The sequence below is a fragment of the Bombina bombina genome, chromosome 4, assembly GCF_027579735.1.
Source record: "Bombina bombina isolate aBomBom1 chromosome 4, aBomBom1.pri, whole genome shotgun sequence".
Lineage (NCBI taxonomy): Eukaryota > Metazoa > Chordata > Amphibia > Anura > Bombinatoridae > Bombina > Bombina bombina.
Window position 1 is genome coordinate 148,590,363 of NC_069502.1, and position 21,604 is coordinate 148,611,966.

The 21,604-nt window shown below is 37.9% G+C and overlaps 1 protein-coding gene across 1 annotated transcript in view; it reads right to left on the reverse strand.

The window, feature by feature from the left end:
- Nucleotides 1-8,696: 8,696 nt before the first annotated feature.
- Nucleotides 8,697-21,604, reverse strand: part of VSNL1 (visinin like 1) — a 441,462-nt gene continuing 428,554 nt past the window's right edge. The window contains exon 4 of the mRNA XM_053709658.1: nt 8,697-11,263. Coding sequence (XP_053565633.1) covers nt 11,066-11,263 — 198 coding nt within the window. The 3' untranslated portion in view covers nt 8,697-11,065. The remainder of the gene's footprint in view (nt 11,264-21,604) is intronic.

The window sequence follows — 21,604 nt, forward strand, 5'->3', positions numbered from 1 at the left end:
TGCCCCATTGGGTGCTTCACCTTTGTGAGAACCCATCTATATTACATTAATTCACTGTACAGACATTACTAGGCCATATTGACGCCTCTGTGTTTTTCTTCTCTCCAGATTACTCTTCACCAGGGACTGACCATCCTTTTGACAGAGCGCTGCCACCTTATTGGATATTAAGGACTTTTGATATTGCGTCACATTTAGATATGATGTGCTGTTTTTATTAGATTATTTAATCTGATCTATCCGTGCTATAGGATTACTAGTAAGGAAGCGCCCCCTATGGGATTTTATTTGTCTATGATATTTCCCATATTGTCTTTATAGAAAATAGGTAAATCCTTGTTGATATGGTAAGTGTGTGGGTGGGGGTCTTTTAAGCATCCAACATCTCACACACCACTGAGAGAGACTTGGGAACCCTTATTACAAATGAGAGGTTTCATGCTCATTTAGGTAGCAGGTGATTTTAATAGGAATTACAATCACCTGTTTAATGGTTGGCTTTTTTGCGTTTTAGTCTATAAAAGGACCATAACAGTCCAATCTAAGCACTAAAATCATTCTCAGTCATGTGATTGTCATAACAATAATTCACAGCACTGGTCCTATTTTGGGGACCTATAAATTCACCTAGTTTCCTGTGTGATTAACATACAAATGGTATTTACCTGAAAAATATGCACATGATTAAGCGGAGTGTGTGTGGGGGGGCAAGAGGACAAAAGTGCCATTATTGGAAAAGAAACCCTAATTTTAAATAAGAAGTTAATTTTCTTACTAGGATCCATAAGAAATGGTAATCCACTGGACCACTGTTATATTACTGCCCCTCTTGCATTCACCTAATGCATTTACTGTATCCCTTAAAAATAGCATATGCCATAAACACGCCATATTTGAAAGAGATCAGACACTTCACAACAGAAAAATAATCATACAACCCCAAATTTGAAAGAGGGTTTTTACCCACTTTTAACATAAGGGGATAAGAATTTTTTTGTCCTTACAGCTGTGAAGTGATCATCGTAGTTATATTAACCTTGCAGCAATCACTAGCCTTATTTTGTTTGGTTGTTGGTATCAGGACTCATAGACCCGGGTTTAAATGAGTAAATACAAATCTGGAAGTTTCATAATTAAAGGGACAGTCAAGTCCAAAAAAAACTTTCATAATTTAAATAGGGCATGTGATTTTAAACAACTTCAATTTACTTTTATCACCAATTTTGCTTTGTTCTCTTGGTATTCTTAGTTCAAATGTTAATTTCTTAGACCTTGAAGACTGCCTCTAATCTATATGCATTTTGACCACTAGAGGGCATTAGTTCATGTGTTTCATATAGATGACATTGAGCTCACGCACGTAAAGTGACATAGGAGTGAGCACTGATTGCCTAAAATGCAAGTCTGTCAAAAGAACTGAAATAAGGGGAAAGTCAGCAGAAGCTTTTTAGATACAAGGTAATTACAGAAGTAAAACGTGTATTATTATAACTGTGTTGGTTAAGCAAAACTGGGAAATGGTTAATAAAGGGATTATCTTTCTTTTTAAACAACAACAATTCTGGTGTTGACTATCCCTTTAGTGGCAGAACTGAGTTTTTCATGTTTACTATGTTAAAGGGACATAGTGCCCAAATATTGAAGCACTTGGAAGCGATAGAACACTGATGTAAAAAGCTGACTAGAAAATATCACCTGAATATCTCTATGTAAAAAAACATAATTTATGCTTATCTGATAAATTTATTTCTCTTGTAGTGTATCCAGTCCACGGATCATCCATTACTTGTGGGATATTCTCCTTCCCAACAGGAAGTTGCAAGAGGATCACCCACAGCAGAGCTGCTATATAGCTCCTCCCCTCACTGCCATATCCAGTCATTCGACCGAAACAAGACGAGAAAGGAGAAACCATAGGGTGCAGCGGTGACTGAAGTTTAATTAAAATTTAGACCTGCCTTAAAAGGACAGGGCGGGCCGTGGACTGGATACACTACAAGAGAAATAAATCAGGTAAGCATAAATTATGTTTTCTCTTGTTAAGTGTATCCAGTCCACGGATCATCCATTACTTGTGGGATACCAATACCAAAGCTAAAGTACACGGATGATGGGAGGGACAAGGCAGGAACTTAAACGGAAGGAACCACTGCCTGTAGAACCTTTCTCCCAAAAACAGCCTCTGAAGAAGCAAAAGTGTAAAATTTGTAAAATTTTGAAAAGGTGTGAAGCAGATGTTTGACGAAAATCTTTAGTAGCCTGTAAGCAAAACTTCAAGGCATGGACTACGTCCAGATTATGCAAAAGACGTTCCTTCTTTGAAGAAGGATTAGGACACAATGATGGAACAACAATCTCTTGATTGATATTCCTGTTAGAAACCACCTTAGGTAAAAACCCAGGTTTGGTACGCAGAACTACCTTGTCTGAATGAAAAATCAGATAAGGAGAATCACAATGTAAGGCAGATAACTCAGAGACTCTTCGAGCCGAGGAAATAGCCATCAAAAACAGAACTTTCCAAGATAAAAGTTTAATATCAATGGAATGAAGGGGTTCAAACGGAACTCCCTGAAGAACTTTAAGAACCAAGTTTAAGCTCCACGGGGGAGCAACAGTTTTAAACACAGGCTTAATCCTAACCAAAGCCTGACAAAATGCCTGGACGTCTGGAACTTCTGCCAGACGCTTGTGCAAAAGAATAGACAGAGCAGAGATGTGTCCTTTTAAAGAACTAGCTGATAAGCCTTTGTCCAAACCCTCTTGGAGAAAGGACAATATCCTAGGAATCCTAACCTTACTCCATGAGTAACTCTTGGATTCACACCAATAAAGATATTTACGCCATATCTTATGGTAGATTTTCCTGGTGACAGGCTTCCGAGCCTGTATTAAGGTATCAATGACTGACTCGGAGAAGCCATGCCTTGATAGAATCAAGCGTTCAATCTCCATGCAGTCAGTCTCAGAGAAAGTAGATTTGGATGATTGAAAGGACCTTGTATTAGAAGGTCCTGCCTCAGAGGCAGAGTCCATGGTGGAAGAGATGACATGTCCACTAGGTCTGCATACCAGGTCCTGCGTAGCCACGCAGGCGATATCAGAATCACCGATGCTCTCTCCTGTTTGATTTTGGCAATCAGTCGAGGGAGCAGAGGAAACGGTGGAAACACATAGGCCAGGTTGAAGAACAAAGGAGCTGCTAGAGCATCTATCAGCGTTGCTCCCGGGTCCCTGGACCTGGATCCGTAACAAGGAAGCTTGGCGTTCTGGCGAGATGCCATGAGATCCAGTTCTGGTTTGCCCCAACGATGGACCAGTTGAGCAAACACCTCCGGATGGAGTTCCCACTCCCCCGGATGAAAAGTCTGACGACTTAGAAAATCCGCCTCCCAGTTCTCTACGTCTGGGATGTGGATCGCTGACAGGTGGCAAGAGTGAGACTCTGCCCAGCGAATTATCTTTGAGACTTCTAACATCGCTAGGGAACTCCTGGTTCCCCCTTGATGGTTGATGTAAGCCACAGTCGTGATGTTGTCCGACTGAAATCTGATGAACCTCAGTGTTGCTAACTGAGGCCAAGCTAGAAGAGCATTGAATATTGCTCTTAACTCCAGAATATTTATTGGGAGGAGTTTCTCCTCCTGAGTCCACGATCCCTGAGCCTTCAGGGAGTTCCAGACTGCACCCCAACCTAGAAGGCTGGCATCTGTTGTTACAATCGTCCAATCTGGCCTGTGAAAGGTCATACCCTTGGACAGATGGACCAGAAAAAGCCACCAGAGAAGAGAATCTCTGGTCTCTTGATCCAGATTTAGTAGAGTCGACAAATCTGAGTAATCCCCATTCCACTGACTTAGCATGCATAATTGCAGCGGTCTGAGATGCAGGCGCGCAAATGGCACTATGTCCATTGCCGCTACCATTAAGCCGATTACTTCCATGCACTGAGCCACTGACGGGCGTGGAATGGAATGAAGGACACGGCAAGCATTTAGAAGTTTTGATAACCTGGACTCCATCAGGTAAATTTTCATCTCTACAGAATCTATAAGAGTCCCTAGGAAGGAGACTCTTGTGAGTGGTGATAGAGAACTCTTTTCCACGTTCACTTTCCACCCATGCGACCTCAGAAATGCCAGAACTATCTCTGTATGAGATTTGGCAATTTGAAAGCTTGACGCCTGTATCAGGATGTCGTCTAGATATGGAGCCACCACTATGCCTCGCGGACTTAGAACCGCCAGAAGTGAGCCCAGAACCTTTGTAAAAATTCTCGGGGCAGTGGCCAACCCGAAGGGAAGAGCTACAAATTGGTAATGCCTGTCTAGAAAGGCAAACCTTAGGAACCGATGATGATCTTTGTGAATCGGTATGTGAAGGTAGGCATCCTTTAAGTCCACTGTGGTCATGTACTGACCCTCTTGGATCATGGGTAGGATGGTCCGAATAGTTTCCATTTTGAATGATGGAACTCTGAGGAATTTGTTTAAGATCTTTAGAACCAAGATTGGTCTGAAGGTTCCCTCTTTCTTGGGAACCACAAACAGATTGGAATAAAATCCCTGTCCTTGTTCCGTCCGCGGAACTGGATGGATCACTCCCATTACTAGGAGGTCTTGCACACAGCTTAGGAATGCCTCTTTCTTTATCTGGTTTGATGATAACCTTGAAAGATGAAATCTCCCTTGTGGAGGAGAAGCTTTGAAGTCCAGAAGATATCCCTGAGATATGATCTCCAACGCCCAGGGATCCTGAACATCTCTTGCCCACGCCTGGGTGAAGAGAGAAAGTCTGCCCCCCACTAGATCCGTTTCCGGATAGGGGGCCGTTCCTTCATGCTGTCTTGGGGGCAGCAGCAGGCTTCCTGGCCTGCTTGCCCTTGTTCCAGGACTGGTTAGTTTTCCAGGCCTGTCTGGAATGAGCAACAGTTCCCTCTTGTTTTGAAGCGGAGGAAGTTGATGCTGCTCCTGCCTTGAAATTTCGAAAGGCACGAAAATTAGACTGGCCTTTGATTTGGCCCTGTCCTGAGGAAGGGTATGACCCTTGCCTCCAGTAATGTCAACAATAATTTCCTTCAAGCCAGGCCCGAATAAGGTCTGCCCCTTGAAAGGAATGTTGAGTAATTTAGACTTTGAAGTCACGTCAGCTGACCAGGATTTAAGCAATAGCGCCCTACGCGCCTGGATGGCGAATCCGTAATTCTTAGCCGTTAGTTTAGTCAAATGAACAATGGCATCAGAAACAAATGAGTTAGCTAGCTTAAGCGTTCTAAGCTTGTCAATAATTTCATTCAATGGAGCTGTCTGGATGGCCTCTTCCAGGGCCTCAAACCAGAATGCCGCCGCTTAGAAAAGAAAATTACAGCGCTAAAATCTAAAGGTTTATCTTGAGCCACTCTCCTACCACCTCCCCTAGATGGCTGAATGAAAGAACTTAACAAAAAAACGTAAATGAGAGGGCGTTAAAAGCTAAGAGAAACCAACACACTTAATCTACATTAATTAAGCATCTATAGTAAAGAAGACAATACACCAAGTAATTTAAAAGGATTTACTATCAAAAAAATTAATAAAGTTTCACAATATGCGGGACGTCTCCCTGCAACAATAAAAATAAAATAAATCTCTTAGCTTTTAGCGCCCTCTCATTTACGTTTTTTTGTTAAGTTCTTTCATTCAGAATGCCGCCGCAGCAGTGACAGACGCAATGCATGCAAGGGGCTGTAAAATAAAACCTTGTTGAATAAACATTTTCTTAAGGTAACCCTCCAATTTTTTATCCATTGGATCTGAAAAAGCACAACTGTCCTCAACCGGGATAGTGGTACGCTTTGCTAAAGTAGAAACTGCTCCCTCCACCTTAGGGACCGTCTGTCATAAGTCCCGTGTAGTGGCGTCTATTGGAAACATTTTTCTAAATATAGGAGGTGGGGAAAAGGGCACACCGGGTCTATCCCACTCCTTGCTAATAATTTCTGTAAGCCTTTTAGGTATAGGAAAAACGTCAGTACACACCGGCACCGCATAGTATCTATCCAGCCTACACAATTTCTCTGGAATTGCAACTGTGTTACAGTCATTCAGAGCAGCTAATACCTCCCCAAGCAATACACGGAGGTTCTCAAGCTTAAATTTAAAATTAGAAATCTCTGAATCAGGTTTCCCCGAGTCAGAGATGTCACCCACAGACTGAAGCTCTCCGTCCTCATGTTCTGCATACTGTGACGCAGTATCAGACATGGCTCTAACAGCATTTGCGTGCTCTGTATCTCTCCTAACGCCAGAGCTATCACGCTTGCCTCTTAATTCAGGCAATCTAGATAATACCTCTGACAGGGTATTATTCATGATTGCAGCCATGTCCTGCAAGGTAATCGCTATGGGCGTCACTGATGTAATTGGCGCCATATTAGCGTGCGTCCCCTGAGCGGGAGGCGAAGGGTCTGACACGTGGGGAGAGTTAGTCGGCATAACTTCCCCCTCGACAGAACCCTCTGGTGATAATTCTTTTATAGATAAAGACTGATCTTTACTGTTTAAGGTGAAATCAATACATTTAGTACACATTCTCCTATGGGGCTCCACCATGGCTTTCAAACATAATGAACAAGTAGGTTCCTCTGTGTCAGACATGTTTAAACAGACTAGCAATGAGACTAGCAAGCTTGGAAAACACTTTAAAACAAGTTTACAAGCAATATAAAAAAACGTTACTGCGCCTTTAAGAAACGCACATTTTCCCAAATTTTTACAGTGTATGTAATAAGTTAGCAGAGCATTGCACCCACTTGCAAATGGATGATTAACCCCTTAATACCAAAAACGGAATAACAAATGACAAAAACTTTTTTAAACAGTCACAACAACTGCCACAGCTCTACTGTGGCTTTTTACCTCCCTCAATACGACTTTTGAAGCCTTTTGAGCCCTCCAGAGAAGTCCTGGATCATGCAGGAAGAAGCTGGATGTCTGTGTCTGTAATTTTTGCTGTGCAAAAAAAACGCCAAAATAGGTCCCTCCCACTCATATTACAACAGTGGGAAGCCTCAGGGAACTGTTTCTAGGCAAAATTCAAGCCAGCCATGTGGAAAAAACTAGGCCCCAATAAGTTTTATCACCAAACATATGTAAAAAACGATTAAACATGCCAGCAAACATTTTAAAATACACTTTTATAAGAGTATGTATCTCTATTAATAAGCCTGATACCAGTCGCTATCACTGCATTTAAGGCTTTACTTACATTACTTCGGTATCAGCAGCATTTTCTAGCAAATTCCATCCCTAGAAAAATATTTTAACTGCACATACCTTATTGCAGGAAAGCCTGCACGCTATTCCCCCTCTGAAGTTACCTCACTCCTCAGAATATGTGAGAACAGCAAAGGATCTTAGTTACTTCTGCTAAGATCATAGAAAACGCAGGCAGATTCTTCTTCTAAATACTGCCTGCGATAAACAGTACACTCCGGTACCATTTAAAAATAACAAACTTTTGATTGAAGAAATAAACTAAGTATAAAACACCACAGTCCTCTTACGACCTCCATCTTAGTTGAGAGTTGCAAGAGCATGACTGGATATGGCAGTGAGGGGAGGAGCTATATAGCAGCTCTGCTGTGGGTGATCCTCTTGCAACTTCCTGTTGGGAAGGAGAATATCCCACAAGTAATGGATGATCCGTGGACTGGATACACTTAACAAGAGAAAGTATTTTATGTATTTTTTAACTCAATATTTCCTCAGCATAACAATCCCATTGTAAAGGGACTTTAATCAGCCAATCAGGATGTTAGTCATGTTATTTCCCTCTTCAGGAAGTTTACTGTGAAATCTCAAGAGATTTCAGTGAAATCTCACAAAATCACAGTAAAGCAAAGAATGACATCAGCACTGATTAAAAATGGCTGGGTTTTTTTTGTCCAACATGCAGCTGACAGTAGCTGAAGGATAACTGTTAACATATCACTTACTATTGTGAGCTGGAAACAATTACCCAATACCCACAGTTACCCAATACTATAGTAAAAGTTATATTTTTAGTAAAATACTTTATTACTATTCATTTTCTATATATACTGTGAAATAGGAAACACAAATTAAATCCTATATGAATAAGAATGATTTATAGCTTTAAAAAGTTATCTAATAGTAATACACGTTTATAGTGAAACAATTTATTATTAATAATTTTTTAAAACTGCAAGATGGGTTAAAGTAACAAATTCTATATAATTTTCAGTTACAATGTTTATTGGAAAAGTACTATATAATTAGAAATTTCAGTGTTTTGAGAAGCTATACGGATTGATTAAATGTACACTACAGAAAACCCCACAAAATTATTAAACTGCCTTTTTGTTATTTCTGGGTGTGTCTGCCAACTAATTTTTTTTTTTCTTTCCTTGACAGAACAGACACTTTTATAAAAGAACATGATTGTGTGGGTAAATAGCCTTGTTAAAATAGACCTAACTCACAACATAAAGCAACTGCTTATGCTTTACTGTCCACAGGATCCTGAATGGTATCAGTATCATCTTCCAATGATACAATGGTATACTTAAATATAACCCTAATATTTACTGTATAAAACCAATAGAACTTCAATGAAAAAAATCAACTGAATGGCAGCTTTGGCAAAATAAAATCAGAATAGCTATTTTGGGCTGTGTACAGAATTATATAACAGCATTTATTTCCACTTTTCCTTTATTTAAATTGTTAAAAGTGAACAGATTAGGAAACATCCCAGTTGGCACATTTACTTGCATGAATTGTTGCAGGGTAAAATGTGTTAAATTCCAGCATATAACATTAACTCTCTCTATGCTGTGGGTTCAAACAACACTTTGCAGAATGGACCAGATGCTCTAATAAAGTCAGCTTCCATCTCTCTTCAAAAATTTGTCCACCATCTATATTAGGCTAGTTTTTTTAAGATGTATTCTACTTCAATTCAAAAGTATTTATGAGTTGTTTAAATTTGTATTGGACCGGTTATGTTTATTAAGGTGGTAAATTAAATTTTGATCTATAGTTGGAAATGACATCTACAACAGTTTAATAATAATTGATGACAATATTTCCCTACTGTGTTATCCTGTTATAACATCTCTCAAGGAAAATGTGATATTTAAGTTATAAGTATACAACCTCTAAACATTTTCTTTTAATAAGTAAATGCACAAATGTTCTTGACTAGAGATGTGCAGCTGCTATTTTGAGCCTCAGACCTTTTCAGCCCATTCTTTATTTGAATTGGTAGCTTTTGATACATGAATAAAATATAGATAATTATATGCCAAAAGATCCCAACAAATTCATAGAGGAACCACTTAGCTTGAGTTTTAGGGACACATTCTAATACTCCTCCAAAGAGAGAACTGATTTGAAAAGCTACTATTCCTTAATCTTACAATACTTTAGTTCTCCTCTTTACTTAAATATAGGTAAGCTTAGTTTTTATATTAGTTCACTAACCAACTAACATATATGTCTATCAGTAGAGGTCTGTGATTTAAAAAACAACTGATGCAACCCCATTTTTTGAATGGTTTCCAGTTTTTTTTTTATCTGTAATTAGCTAACGAAATATTGTAATCATTATTTAATGTCATCTAGACTCCAACATACTTTCTGTTAGTAATATTTCAGAAAGTTCAAGCTTGCAATGCTCCTATTAAAGAAAGACGTCATTAGGAGAGTGTGAAGCCTAAATTCAGTAGAGCACAATAATTTCTATAAGTGATACATTAATATGGAATTTCCAAACGATTGTACATTATTGCTTATTGCATCTACTTCTCCTTAACTCTGAGGAGCAATCCAGTGTTTATGCAAAGTGTAAAAAACTATAGCTGTTTAAGTATTTAATCCCAATAATTTCAATTCCGTGCTTTGTTCTACCAAAAAAGAGACAACTCATCTACATTGTGTTATGAAAATCGACTGAAAAATAAAAATACAAAATATATTCCTCATGCTCGATATATTATTTAAAACTATACTACTTTAATCTTTATATTGCTGATAGACGCAAATAATATTTCCCATAATCTTCCATATGCCAGTATCTTATTGCCACGGAAAAAAGTCCAACATTTCCACAACAGCCAGTCTTGGCAAAAAACGATAGTTATGGGGGAAAGAGTCAAATGTTATAAATAATTTATTTTGGGGACATATACTGCAACCTTTTTTAAGCTCTTGAAAATTCAGGCATAAAATTAACAATGCACTTCTGAGAAAGAATACGGTATTGTTTTACCTCCCAATGAAATAACGTATCTATATGTTTGTTATGTTGATATATAAACATATATAAATATGAAGAGTGATAGAAGGGAGAGATAAAGATAAAATTATAGAGAGGATGATAGAGAGAAAAGAGAAGGTGATGGAGAGGTAGAGAGAGAAGGGGATGATAGATAATTAGACAGACAGATAGATTTGGGAGGGTTCAACAAATTTGCTTACATTTGATCATACTGCATATCTGAGTTTCCACTCTTTCCATTTTGAAAGGATGCAAGTGAGGTAAGAATTAAGGCAAACCTAAAAGGCATGCAAAAGAATTACATTTATATCCACTGACAACACAAGCACGTGTGGATCAGACTCGTGAGCTGAGGTAACATACCCCTGTCTGTCCAGTACTACTTTAGCGGGTGAAATGAGTTTTATAAACAGTTACATTGCTATGAAATTCAGTGTCACTACCACTAACAGAATAGGAGACAGAAAGCTAGCATCAGTATAACAATAAATAGGTTCATTAAATGCAGTACATTTACTGATGCACAAGCTTAGAGGAATAGGACTGTATGAAATTACATTGCACACTTCACATTGTGGCAGTAGATTTTTATATTATATACTTTTTTTTAAAATTCTTTAGCAAATGACATTCTCATGCACACGAGTGTTTCAAACACAAGAAGCAAGTCCATTTATAGGTAGTCCAAGCAATTTTTTTTTGTTTTTGATTTAGTTGTGGAAATAGCTGCAAACTGAATGGAACATTGAAATTTCTGTGCAGTCCGTAGTGCCTCAGGGCGATCTCATTTCTGAATGTCACACTGAAGCAGTAATACAATGGAAGGGTCGCTCTTTGCAGCTTCTTTGAATTCATCCAGTGTAATCTGGTCATCATTATTCTTGTCCATCTTGCTGAAAATCTTGTCTACTCGTTGCTCAGGCGTGAGACCATCTTCGTTCATTTTCATCATTATCACAGTGCCGACCATCTTGTAAATAGCCTTGAGGAAGATAATGAAAAGATTATATAATTATAAGCTGTTACTATATACAATACTTTAACACTTTAACCCACTAGCTGCCAAACAGAGAGCTTAAATGCCTAAGTGTCTAAACATTATTGTGTATAAGAAAAAACAAGCAAACTGCAGGATGTTAGTGGATCAAGTACAGCCTAAAAAATGTATTATGTTTCTCAATTTTTTTGGTAAATGTAATGTTTAAATGAGTTTTAGTTAATAGTAATAATGTATAACAAAATCAGCATATCAAAGAAAAAGTCTATCAATGAGACTCATATATGGAATATATTTTCAAATCTTTTCATGTACCCCTCTGCAATGCATTATTGGTTATTTTAGTATGCAACAAGTCCATCATTATTCATTTTGAGGTTATTTCATCAGGATAGCTAACAGTGATATTATTGGGTTACTTGGTGCATCAAGTATCTTACCAAATATACGGCTAGATTATGAGTTGTGCGTTAGGCGTAAAAAGCAGCGTTGGCTGGTCTTAACGCTGCTTTTTAACGTCCGCTGGTATTACAAGTCTTGAAGGTACAGGTGTACCGCTCACTTTTTTGGCCAGACTTGGAAATACCGCAAATCCACTTATGTTAATTGCGTATTCTATTTTTTCAATGGGACTTGCATAGCGCCGGTATTACGAGTCTGCCAAAAAGTGAGCGGTAGACCCTCTCCTGTCAACACAGGTACCGCATTCTAAAGTCAGTAGATAAGAGTTTTACACTACAACGCCGTAGCATTAAACTCTTAACTAAAGTGCTAAAAAGTACACTAACACCCATAAACTACCTATTAGCCCCTAAACCAAGGCCCTCCCTCCCACATCGCAAACACTAAAATAAAAATGTTAACCCATAATCTGCCCAACCGGACAACTCCCGCATCGCAAACATTAGTTAAATATTATTAACCCCTAATCTGCTGGCCCTAACATCGACACCACCTACCTACATTTATTAACCCCTAATCTGCCGCCCCCAACGTCGCCACCACTATATTAAAGTTATTAACCCCTAAACCTAAGTCTAAACCTAACCCTAACACCCCCTAACTTAAAGATAATTTAAATAAATATAAATAAAATTACTATCATTAACTACATTATTCCTATTTAAAACTAAATATCTATAAAATAAACCCTAAGCTAGCTACAATATAACTAATAGCAAGTTTGTATTTATTTTAACTAGATACAATAGTTATTAACCATTTAATAACTACCTAGTTAAAATAAATAAAAAAGTAACTGTAAAATAAAACCTAACCTAAGTTACAATTACACCTAACACTACACTTAAATTATTTCCCTAAATTAAATACAATTAAATTAAATTATCTAAAGTACAAAAACCCCCCCCACTAAATTACAAATAGCCCTACCCTACACTAAATTACAAATAGCCCTTAAAAGGGCCTTCTGTGGGTCATTGCCCCAAAGTAATCAGCTCTCTTGGTATTCTTAGTTGAAAGCTTAACCTAGGAGGTTCATATGCTAATTTCTTAGACCTTGAAGGCCACCTATTTTCAGAATGCATTTTAACAGTTTTTCACCACTAGAAGGTGTTAGTTCATGTATTTCATATAGATAACACAGTGCTTGTGCACGTGAAGTTATCTGGGAGCAGGCCCTGATTGGCTAAACTGCAAGTCTGTCAAAAGAACTGAAATAAAGGGGCAGTTTGCAGAGGCTTAGATACAAGATAATCACAGAGGTTAAAAGTATATTAATATTTTGTTGGTTATGCAAAACTGGGGAATGGGTAATAAAGGGATTATCTATCTTTTAAAACAATAAAAATTCTGGTGTAGACTGTCCCTTTAATACCCACCACCCACACAACCAACCCTACTCTAAAACCAACCCAATACCCCCTTAAAAAACCTAACACTAACCCCTTGAAGATCACCTTACCGGGAGAAGTGTTCATCCAACTGGGCCGAAGTCCTCAACGAAGCCGGGAGAAGTCTTCATCCAAGCAGGGTGAAACGGTCCTCCAGACGGCATCTTCTATCTTCATCCATCCGGCGTGGAGCGGGTCCATCTTCAAGACATCCAACGCAGAGCATCCTCTTCAATCGACGGCTAACACAGAATGAAGGTACCTTTAAGTGACGTCATCCAAGATGGCGTCCCTTCAATTCCGATTGGCTGATAGAAACAATGGCGTCCCTTCAATTCCGATTGGCTGGTAGAAACAATCCTATTGGCTGATGCAATCAGCCAATAGGATTGAAGTTCAATCCTATTGGCTGATCCAATCAGCCAATATAATGTGAGCTCAATCCTATTGGCCGACTGGATCAGCCAATAGGATTTTTTTCTACCTTAATTCCGATTGTCTGATAAAATTGAAATCAGAATTGAAGGGACACCATCTTGGATGACGTCACTTAAAGGTACCTTCATTCTGTGTTAGCCGTCGATTGAAGAGGATGTTCCGAGTCGGATGTCTTGAAGATAGACCCGCTCCGCGCCGGATGGATGAAGATAGAAGATGCAGTCTGGATGAAGACTTCTGCCCGTCTGGAGGACCACTTCTCCCGGCTTGGATGTAGACTTCTCCCGGCTTCGTTGAGGACTTTGGCCCGGTTGGATGAAGACTTCTCCCGGTAAGGTGATCTTCAAGGGGTTAGTTTTATTTTTTTTTTAAGGGGTATTGGGTGGGTTTTAGAGTAAGGTTGGTTGTGTGGGTGGTGGGTTTTAATGTTGGGGGGATTTGTACTTTTTTTTTACAGGTAAAAGAGCTGATTACTTTGGGGCAATGCCCCGTAAAAGGCCCTTTTAAGGGCTGTTTGAAATTTAGTGTAGGGTAGGGCTTTTTTTTTTGGGGGGGGGGGGTTTATTTTTTTAGAGGGATTAGATTATGTTTAATTAGTTTAAAAATCTTGTAATTTGTTTATTATTTTCTGTAATTTAGTGTTTTTTTTGTAATTTAGATAATTTAATTTAATTGTATTTAATTTTATTTAATTTAGGGAAATAATTTAATTGTAGTGCAGTGTTAGGTGTAATTGTAACTTAGTTTAGGTTTTATTTTACAGGTACTTTTTTATTTATTTTAACTAGGTAGTTATTAAATAGTTAATAACTATTTAATAACTATTGTACCTAGTTAAACTAAATACAAACTTGCCTGTAAAATAAAAATAAACCCTAAGCTAAATACAATGTAACTATTAGTTATATTGTAGCTATCTTAGGGTTTATTTTATAGGTAAGTATTTAGTTTTAAATAGGAATAATTTAGTTAATTATAGTAATTTTATTTAAATTATATTTAAGTTAGGGGGTGTTAGGTTGAGGGTTAGACTTAGGTTTAGGGGTTAATAACTTTAATATAGTGGAGGAGGCAGATTAGGGGTTAATAAATGTAGGCAGGTGGCATCGATGTTAGGGCCGGCAGATTAGGGGTTATTAGTATTTAACTAATGTTTGCGAGTCGGGAGTGCGGCGGTTTAGGGGTTAATATGTTTATTATAGTGGCTGCGACGTTTGGTGCAGCAGATTAGGGTTTAATAAATATAATGTAGGCTGCGGCGATGTCGGGGGCGGCAGATTAGGGGTTAATAAGTGTAAGATTAGGGGTGTTTAGACTCGGGGTTCATGTTAGGGTGTTAGGTGTAGACATAAAATGTATTTCCCCGTAAGAATCAATGGGGCTGCGTTAAGGAGCTTTACGCTACTTTTTGGCAGGTGTTAGACTTTTTTTCAGCCGGCTCTCCCCGTTGATTCCCGTGGGGAAATTGTGCACGAGCATGTTACACCAGCTCACCACTAACGTAAGCAGCGCTGGTATTGGAGTGTGGTAAGGAGCAAAATTTTGCTCAACGCTCACTTCTTGTCTGGGTTGTAAAAACTCGTAATACCAGCGCTGTCTGTAAGTGAGCGGTGAGCATAAGCTGTTCGTTAGCACCGCACAGCCTCTAACGCAAAACTCGTAATCTAGGTGTTTCTTTTTTTAACAGCTTTGCTGAATACTTTTAAGTCTTAAAATTTCTTTCCTGAGAGAATTCACTTCTAGTTCAAAATTTCAAAAGTAAGAGAGAAAAAGTAGACACCGATTACGTAACTACTTACATGACAGGGATTTCAGAACACCAATTTTATTCTTTTAGAAAAAACAACAAACGTCATGGCTAGTATAATCATGATGACTACAGTGCCCAGTTTCTCAAATGTATACATCAAGAATATTGAATTACAAATTCATTTAAACCAATAGATGAACCGTGGTAACATCATTAAATATCACAATATGTATTAGATATACACGCATATACTTTCACCTATTCAAATCCGGGGTATGTCCTAATGAACAATAGCAATTGGATGTCTAATAATAGAATGAGCGAATCAGACTCATCTAAGGCCATTTTGGGAACAGCCCTGACGTTCCTCCAATGAACCTTTGCCCTGAGGAAGCCCCAATGACGTCATAGTCACGTGGGGGGTGAAACACGCATCGGCAGTGACGTATCCTGTGCGAGTGGCACAGCACTGTACCTGAAACGTTTGGTTTACAGCGGACACAGCGTGCAACGGAAACAAAGAAAAATATGAATATGAAGAACTTGGTTGTTTGCGGGGTTCTATAGACGCCCCCTCTTGAACTTGCAAAACCAAAAATGGCTTATCTGCATAGTATTGTTTTTCCGTTTGCCGACTGGATAACATCTCTTTTTAGTTTGTCTCTTTCCCAGCTGGGTGTGTAAGACAGAAGCGTTGGAAGTGGTAATTACTAATACCTATCATCACCTGTTTAAGGTGGAACTTACACACTGATACATGTGAACTGCTTAACTTTCCATACGCTGGACTGTCATGACAAACTATAACCCATGTAATAATTGTGTGCATGAGAATAGACATATATAATTGCTTTCAAAGCTGTACCAACCTTGTTATGATAGTACCCTGACTTTATTGGGGATGTACATAGATCCTACGTATACATTAATTTTAATGACACCAGATACTATGGGTCTGTAGTGGTGCCCTCTGAATTAGTTGTTGTACATTCCCCTTGCCAGGGTACATCCACTTAAATTTTCATGCATGTATTAAAGGGACAGTCTAGTCCAAAATAAACTTTCATGATTTAGCTAGGGCATGTCATTTTAAACAATTTTCCAATATACTTTATTCACCAATTTTTCTTTGTTCTCTTGGTATTCTTAGTTGAAAGCTAAAACTAGGAGTTTCATATGCTAATTTATTAGACCTTGAAGGCCGCCTCGTTCTGAATGCATGTTGATAGTTTTTTTTACCACTAGAGGGTGTTAGTTTGTGTGTGTCATATAGATAACACTGTACTCATGCACGTTGAGTTACCTAGGAGCCAGCACTCATTGGCTAAAATGCAAGTCTGTCAAATGAACTGAAATGGGGGGCAGTTTGCAGAAGCTTAGATACAAGATAATCACAGAGGTAAAAAGTATATTAATAGAACTGTGTTGGTTATGCAAAACTAGGAAATGGGTAATAAAGGGATTATCAATCTTTTAAAACAATAAAAATTCTGGTGTAGACTGTCCCTTTAAGTTTGTGTACAGTTATAAGTTTATGAGCATAGATCCTCACGGATCACCATGGTAACCAGATTTTTGCCAGAGAAGTGAAGTTACCCTCTGGTGGAGGTGTTGCCCTTTTACATCTGTGGTTTATCCTATTTACCGCATATTGATATTTACTTATGTCTTTATTTACATGTATGTAATGGTGAACCTTAGTTATCAATATTTCTTTCCCAAACAAGCATAGATCCTCAAGGATCCCTATGGTGGCCCGTTTTTCGCTTTAATTGCGAAACCACTCTCTAGTGGAGGTGTTGCTTTGTTTATAGGGTCTAATCTCACCATTTGTGTTTACAGGTATAACTGACCACTCGCATATTGTGGTATTTAATGATGTTACCACGGTTCATCTATTGGTTTCAATGAATTTGTAATTCAATACTCTTGATGTATACATTTGAGAAACTGGGCACTGTAGTCATCATGATTATACTAGCCATAACGTTTGTTCTTTTTTCTAAAAGAATAAAATTGGTGTGCTGAAATCCCTAGTCTTGTAAGTAGTTACGCATTAGGTGTCTACTTTTTCTCTATTACTTTTGAAATTTTGAACTATGAACTTTTAAGGGTCTGCACACTTTATATTCACTAGACATTTTTGAGTCCTTCTGGATTGAACAACTGTAATTCTCCCTAACCCATTTATTATTAAGGATTCACTTTCAGATCAATTTTAACACATTTAACTTCATATTTTTTAACGTGTTTCTCTTCTACCACATATGAAGGGTGATGTAATCTGTTGTTATTAAAAACTGCATAAAATGCAAATTAAATGGGGGTACAATATTAATTCTTATGCATTTCAGCCTGACAGTGTACATTAGAAGGACATTATAGTCCATATTTGTATTCATTATTGATATATAGTGTATCATTATTTTCAACCAATTAACAACATAGATGTACCCTGTACTTCGTGTGATTTAAGGGGTTTTCAGCCCTGTAATAGAGCAGCTTGCCCCAACAGCTCTAAATATGTGACTTACTCCAAGAGGCATTTGGCAAAAAAGTGGTCTCACCCCTAAGAGTGAAAACAGTTAATGTTTAAAAAAAAAAAAAAAAAAAAGCTTTCCATTTTATTTTGATCAAATTTACGCTTTTATCTTGCTCCTTGGTTGAAACATGGAAACTCTTCCATGACAGCATATTGAATTAAGCTCAGAAATGTGCATGTCTCAGTGTTATATAAATAACCACTAGAGGGAGCTTTAGAGTGCATCAGCTTCTGCTACTCTATAATAAATCTCTATAGTAAAAATGCTAGTGAATACTGCAGCTGTATAACTAGAAGGACTGTTTAATAAAGTAGAATGGATACTAAGTGAAAGTACAACTTTCTTTGGATAGGAGATATAACGCTGTGTGCGTAGTAGAAGTGGGGGCAGAGCTAAGCTTGTTCCTCTATGTCACTAAGCAATGCCTGGTGCAGCCTCCAGTTACTTGGATAACATTTATACACATACTGCTGTTCTTATAGTGCTTAATACATATGCACTGTCCTGAGCCTACCTCGGTATGCCCTCATGGAAAGGGGCCAAGTTTCAACCAAGGTGACCAAGTTTTTTTATTGTAAGGTCTATCTGAATTATAAAGGTTTAATTTTTTACTTATATGCCCCTTCAACATTGTAAAGCATACATGGATACAGAGGTGACATTATGCATCCATTTTAGCAGCTAACTCTAACATGAGTATAAAAATATTCTATAATAATACTGGCAGAATTTTTTTTTTTCTGAAAAAACAGATAAGTATCTCATAACAGTCTATGCCTATTAACAAGGGACAACAGCTATCATGGGACAAGGAATTCTGTTTAACATTAATAGATAACATTGCAGATGTTTTTTGTGCTGTGGTCCATCAAATCTTAATAATTACAACACAGTCACTAACTTCGGTTCAGTTAAACAAAGCGCAATAAGTGGTCACTGAACCAAGACATGATATCAAGTCAATGTTTGTTCGAAAGTAAATGCAATAACCTCAGTGTTAGTGATTATGTAAAATCAGTTCAGATGAAACATTTCTACAAGTAATATTCTGCTTTGGGTTACAGGTCACATAGCAGGAAGTAGAAAGACTAAATAATCTGACGAAAAACATACTTGTTCAAAAGAAAATCACAAGTGTGACAAAGCAGACATGCTTGCTAAACTATATCTTCCTACTACAGATTTTATTGGCATAAGTAACCAATCTAGGAGTTGCAAAAAAGGGACATAAGAACCACATTGATCCTTTCATGACTCGGATAGAGAATACAATTTTAAAAATGTTTCCAATTTACTTATATTATCAAATTTGCTTCCTTCTCATGTTATTCTTTGTTAAAGAGATACATAGATACACATGTCTGGGGCACTACATGACAGGAAATAGTTTTGTCATTTAGTGCTCTTGCTAATGTATAACATTGCTGCAAAACTGATGCCATAAAGTGCTGCCGACATATGCACGCGCCTGAACGTAACTTCCTGCTTTTCAATAAAGGATAACAAGAAAACAAAGATAATGTGATAATAGAAGTACATTGGAAAGTTATTTAAAACTGTATGTTCTATCTGAATCATGAAAGAAAAAAATTTGGGTTTTATGTTCCTTTAAATATTCCTGACTCATTTGTCTAAGATGATTGACAAATACTGCTCGTGTGCAATTGGTTGAATGGGATCGGGGTGGTACAAGCGACTGCTTCTGCAGTCTTAAAATGAGTGCAGCAGATGCTACATTGATCATCCGGAATGCAGGCAGACAAGTTCTTTGCTTGGGAACTGTGTCCATCTAAATGTTGATAAATTGGGGTCAGTGGGCACAAATGTAAACTGATGTTATAGTCTTCTTGTTTCCTAATTTGGCTTCTTGAAATTTTGTGGGATTGGAGTGTGCTGAATGTTTTAAACAGTAAAATGCCGAACCATGTAAATATGCTTTATTCATTGTGTGGTTGTTAGGTAGAGAATGTATTTAGTTTAGTAAATAGAATTAAATTGCTGGAAAAGAACTAGACATAGGGCAACCTCAACAACTTTATATTCTGTAATCATTTTTCAATAAAGGAAATTGTAAACTCTACTACTACAGAGGCTCAATATTACTTAATCTCCTGTAAACGACTTTTTAGGGACCAGTTCAATGAATCTACCAGAATGTTTATAAACCACTCCAGTTTAATACCCTGCAGATAGCAGATCTACAGAAAGGTTTCTAAGGTTTTTATTTTATTTTATAGACACAAATAGCCACCATTAGATAGCGCCAGTAATATTTAATACACTAAGGAAATGCTGAGGTTCTGTTTTTATTCAACAAGAAAGGTTCTTCCGTATCCTTTACAGTGGTTCAGTGAGTGGCAGCCATTACCTTTCTGTGAGCAGATGTTGACAGGCAGCATGCAAGTTAGTTTAAGGTCCTTAAGCCATTCTCTAGTGCAGGATGCACCTTGCATGACGCAGTTATAGGTTTACCACACAGTTTAAAGGGACAAAATTCTAAATTAAAACTTAAATGGATTGGATAAACCATGATTTTTTTAAAAAGACTTTTCAATTGATTTCTATTATCAATTTTGCTTAGTTCTCTCGGCATCCTTTGTTAAAGAGTAATACCAGGTGAGCTCAGGAGTGTGCAAGTGTATATAGCCATCTGACAGAAGTTTTTGTAACAATGTTTATAATAATCTTATACATAATTGCAAACACTGCCACCACAGGATGCTAAAGACACGTGCACGCTTCTAAGCTCCTATCAGCCTACATATGTTTACTCTTTAACAAAAGATACCGGGGCCGATTCATCAAGCTCCGAATGGCTCGCGGGAAACAGGAGTCTTAAAGGGATACTAAACAATTTTTTTTCTTTCATGATTCAGATAGAGCAGGCAATTTCTTTCATGTAATTGTCAAGAGTCCATGAGCTAGTGACATATGGGATATACAATCCTACCAGGAGGGGCAAAGTTTCCCAAACCTCAAAATGCCTATAAATACACCCCTCACCACACCCACAATTCAGTTTTAAAATCTTTGCCTCCTATGGAGGTGGTGAAGTAAGTTTGTGCTAAGATTTCTACGTTGATATGCGCTTCTCAGCATTGTTGAAGCCCGATTCCTCTCAGAGTACAGCGAATGTCAGAGGGACGTGAAGGGAGTATCACTTATGAATACGATGATTTCCCTAACGGGGGTCTTTTTCATAGGTTCTCTGTTATTGGTCGTAGAGATTCATCTCCTACCTCCCTTTTCAGATCGACGATATACTCTCAATTTACCATTACCTCTACTAATAACTGTTTTAGTACTGGTTTGGCTATCTGCTATGTGTGGATGGGTGTCTTTTGGTAAGTATGTTTTTATTACTTAAGACACTCTCAGCTATGGTTTGGCACTTTATGCAATTATATAAAGTTCTAAATATATGTATTGTAATTATATTTGCCATGAGTCAGGTTCATGTATTTCCTTCTGCAGACTGTCAGTTTCATATTTGGGAATATAAACACTTTAAGAATTTTATTTCTTACCTGGGGTTTAGTCTTTTTTTTCAATTTGACTACTTTTTTGCAATTGCGGGTGCTAGGCCCGCGGGTGCGTCAAATGCTAGACTTTATTGCGTCATTTTTAGCGCAAACTTTTTTTTGGCACGAAAAGATACGTTTATGACGCCGAGACCTTTTACACGGCGGCGTCATTAGTGACGCAAGTGTGTCATTTCCGGTCATTTTTGGTGCAAAAAAGT